At 66.3% G+C, this 3,959-nt stretch overlaps 1 protein-coding gene across 2 annotated transcripts in view; it reads left to right on the top strand.

Moving 5' to 3' along the window:
* The first annotated feature begins 2,078 nt into the window (after nt 1–2,078).
* HPSE2 (heparanase 2 (inactive)) overlaps nt 2,079–3,959 on the top strand; it is a 106,279-nt gene continuing 104,398 nt past the window's right edge. For both annotated transcript variants that reach the window (XM_033065986.2, XM_033065985.2), the window contains exons 1-2: nt 2,079–2,782; nt 3,784–3,941. In XM_033065986.2, coding sequence (XP_032921877.1) covers nt 2,523–2,782; nt 3,784–3,941 — 418 coding nt within the window. In that variant the 5' untranslated portion in view covers nt 2,079–2,522. The remainder of the gene's footprint in view (nt 2,783–3,783; nt 3,942–3,959) is intronic.

Below are 3,959 nucleotides of genomic sequence, written 5' to 3'. Positions count from 1 at the left end.
TAATTTGTTTAGTTCTTGTTTGTGGGTTTTTCCCCCCTTTTACTACAGAACACACTGGAATTTCGTTTGAAAATGGAACCATCCTTGGAGGGAGGCACGATACAAAATTTCGGCCTGCAACCACAACAAACACCCCTGAAGCCTTGTTCACATCTTCTGAAAGCACAGAAAAAAAGTATTACAAAATAACGAGATAATTTTAAAATTCGTTCCTCATTTGGAGATGACCCAAAAAACTGCGCAGCTTCTGAAACAGAGGTTTTAGGTCCTAGGTCAGTTTTAAGTGTTATTGCAAACCTCGGGAGAAGTGTTTGCAGCCGAATACAAATTTCCAGGCTTAAATTGCCTTCTTCCTGTGCCGGGATGCCAGGGCTTTGCACAGCTGAAATTGCACAGCTCTTTTCCCCGGATCCTCTTACTTATTCCAGCGCTCAGAGCCCGCTGCCCCGGGCACCCTTGTGCTGCTGTGGGTCAGCCTGGCTGCGCTCGGCAGCTTGTCCCAGGCACGGCTTGAGCCCTGCTCCCATCTCCGCTTTGGCGGGACGGTGTCACGACAAATCCTAGTCAGTGTATTCCCTTCTCGCCCCTAGCAGAGCCGGAGGGTTGTTTCATCCTTCCCCACGCGTTACCTCTGCGGCTCCGGACCGCCGCAGCCCCTGCCCGAGTGACCCGGGACTGCCAGGGGTGGCTGCCCCTCTTGTCTTGAAGCGTTTCAAGGGCAGAGAGACGGGGGAAGTGAAAATTTCCACCGGAGACAGCGCTGTCCGCGGCTTCACCGGGGCCCTGGCCTGAGTGGTTCCCGTCCGTGCGGGGTGAGCCGAGCGCGCCGAGCTCCGGGACTCGCCCCAGGTCACTGGGGCCCCTCGGCACTGACCGGGGCGATCGGGGTCCGCAAGTAGCTCCGCACGGACACCGGGAAAGCTGGAGGGGGTTCCCAAGAGCGGGGAGCCCTGCCGGGACAGCGGGCTGCCCGTGCGCTCCGAGTGCCCCCGATCCGGCTGCCCGGGCCGCTCCCGCCGGTTTCCCCGAGGGCGGCTGGCGGCTCCCCGGCGCTCGGGCCGCTCTTGCGGCAGATTTGTGCCTGGATCCCGAAGCCGCGCTGCTGCCCGCAGCCCCGGCACGTCCGGTCCGCGGCGCCGAGGGTGTCCGCAGGTGGGTGCCGGCTCCCCCGCCGCGCCGGGCCCCTCACCAGCAGATGGTGCTGCGGCCGCCCCATCCCCGGGGCTGCGGGGCCCCGGCGGACCGCACCTGGCCCGGCTCAGCCCTCCCGCCGGCAGCGGCACCGGGGCCCCGCGTCCCACATTGCCTGGGCGGGCCACGGCGGCCGAGAGCGCAGGTACGGGCGCGTTACGTGTCCCGGAGGTCGCAGACCGCTTGTAGGAGTTCGGGGCTTGCCCGGGAAGCGGCTGCTGACGGAGAGGATGTCCGATTCGGATGGACGTTCCTTGAGCCTCCGGGATTGTCGGCAGCCTCCACCGATCCCCGGTCCGGTGCCACGACCTTGCGCCCAGAGCTGACAACCGCAGCCGCCTGCACTTCTGCCGTGCGCCGAGCTCGGCTCGTCCCGGAGGCAGAGAAGGAGGGCTGGCCCCGGCACGGGGGTCGTCGTCGGTGCCATCAGATCGTGCTGTCCTTTCCGTCCCCGATGCGGACGTTCCCACACCAGGCGCTGCTGCTGCCGCCCCTCTTCTTTCCCGGCCGCTGGTCGGACACCGATGGGCCGGGAGGCAGGCGGGAAAGGGCGACCGGTGGCTCCATTCCCCGTGTCCCATTTCCCTGCAGTGCCCGACGGCCTTCGTTCGAGGACCGGCCGAGCCCCAGCTCCGGGCAGGGCGCACCGAGCCTGCAGCGCCAGGGCTCCGGGGTGCAGGCGGCCCCCAGCCCCGCTGCGCCCGTCCGGTCCTGCTCGGCCCCGAGGGCTTCGCCCAGCTCCGCGGGTCCCGGCGCAGTTTGGAGCTAACTCTTCCCTCAGGTAGTGTTTGGGTTTTTTTCCGAGGTGATTGCCCCCCTTCCCCCTCTTTCTCCAACCAAGACCGTTCCTCGCTGCCTTACCGTCTCTGTCGTTCCTGCAGCCGGCGACCATCCCGGGCCGTGCTGGCCGGCCCCCGCGCTCCGGTCCCCCTCCCGAGCTCCCCGGTGTCTCGGTGTCCCGACTCCATCCCGGTTTTGTGTGCTCTGGGAGCCGAAAACGTCCTCCGGAGCCGGCGCAAAGCGAAAGCTCGGTGCTGGTGGGGCTGCAGCACGGCGGCGGGCCCCGAGCTGAGGGGGTTAAACCAGGAGCCTCCCCTTACCTTCAAAAAGTTAAAAATGTCTGGAGCCTGCATCTCTTAAAGGGGCGGTGCTGGCTGCAAGGAGTCTTGGCACCGGCTGCGAGAAAGGCTGGTCAGGGGCGTGAGTTCCCCTCCACCAACACCAAAACATTGCAAAAAAAGGCAGAGCGCCCCACACTTTAGATAAGGACAATTAGCCACCAGCGAGCCCCTGCAGACAGCGAGTTAATTAGGGGTTTCCTGCTCTCCGGCATGCCCTGTCCCAGCTCCTGCCCCCCAGGGCTCTTAGCCCTGATGGCACCTGGGCTGGCCCTCATAGTCACCTTCTCGCTGCCCTCCCAGGCTGGGGACAGGAGAGCACTGCCGGTGGAGAAACCTCCAGGTGTGAAGGGAAGAACTCTCATTCTCCTTGATGTCAACACCAAGAGCCCTGTCAGGATAATCAGTGAGAATTTCCTCTCCCTGCAGCTGGACCCCTCCATCATTCATGATGGCTGGCTCGATTTCTTAAGGTAAGGCAGGAGCCCCCCGGCGCCCTCCCCACGCCGCCCGCGGGGCGCCCCGGCGGCCCCGCCGCCCAGCCCTGCCGGGCTCCGCGCTGCTGGCGGCGCTTGTTGTGACGGAGGGAGCGAGGCCATGGTTTCCATTAAGATGCACATGTTTGCAATGGAGAAAGCATTTCGGAGACTTATCAGTTATGACTGCAAAAATGTCGTGCTCCCCTCGCTCCAGCAACCGCTCCGCTGCAAAAAGCACAACACGGGGCCGAGGCAGCTCAGTGGGGGGGAAAATAATCAAAATCAAACAGAAAACAGCAGCAGGAACGGGGCCGCCTGCCGAGCCGAGCCTTCCCGGGGTCCCGATGGGCAGAGAGCGGGTGTCGGCCAGGTCTTCTGAGCCCTCCGCTCCCCGGACTTGCAGCGCTGCGCGGGGGGCAGAGCCGGGCTGCAGCTGCTCTGGGTTCCACCGGCGGTGCGGTGCGGAGCGGCCGCGGCCTGGAGGCGCTGGGACGGCCAGGGAGCCTTCTCCCTGCTGGGTAAGTCGGGGAGGGAGAGCGGATCTCCCCCGCACGCCCGCTCCGAGGGTCCTGTCGGCAGCCGGGGAAGGAGCAGGGCGAGGATGCGAGAAGGCGCGAGAGGAGCGGAGCCGGGACGGCTCCCGCTTTTCTCCCCTCCCCGGCGGCTCGGCCCGCGGCACGGTCCGTGGCTTTGAGCTACTCTGCCTCCTGGACGCCGCTGCACTTGTCCGGAGGGCACCGACAGGACGGGGACAGCCGGGCCCGCCGGTCTCCGGGGCAGCACGGGCGGGCGGGGCGCTCCCCGCTCCGGGGCCGCGCTGCTCGGCCCGCGCAGAGCCCGCACCGCTGGTACCGCGTCGCACCGCCCCGGGCGGGGCAACGGGGCCCGCCAGGACAGCGGCGGCTCCTCGAGCCCCGTGTTCCCCGGTCGCTGGCGGTCCTGGGGAAGCGAGGGCCCGGCCACGTTTTCCTCAGCCCCCTCTCTCCTCTCCCCAGCTCCCGGCGGCTGGTGACCCTGGCGCGGGGCCTGGCCCCCGCCTTCCTGCGCTTCGCGGGCAAGAGGACGGACTTTCTGCAGTTCCACAACGTGAAAAACCCGGCCAAGAGCCGCGGCGGGCCCGGCCCCGACTACTACCTCAAGAACTACGAGGACGGTGAGCCCCGGGGCCGGG

Source organism: Catharus ustulatus, chromosome 8, assembly GCF_009819885.2.
Source record: "Catharus ustulatus isolate bCatUst1 chromosome 8, bCatUst1.pri.v2, whole genome shotgun sequence".
Lineage (NCBI taxonomy): Eukaryota > Metazoa > Chordata > Aves > Passeriformes > Turdidae > Catharus > Catharus ustulatus.
The sequence above is the reverse complement of the archived record's forward strand: the minus strand, read 5'-3'. Positions and strand labels throughout refer to the sequence as shown.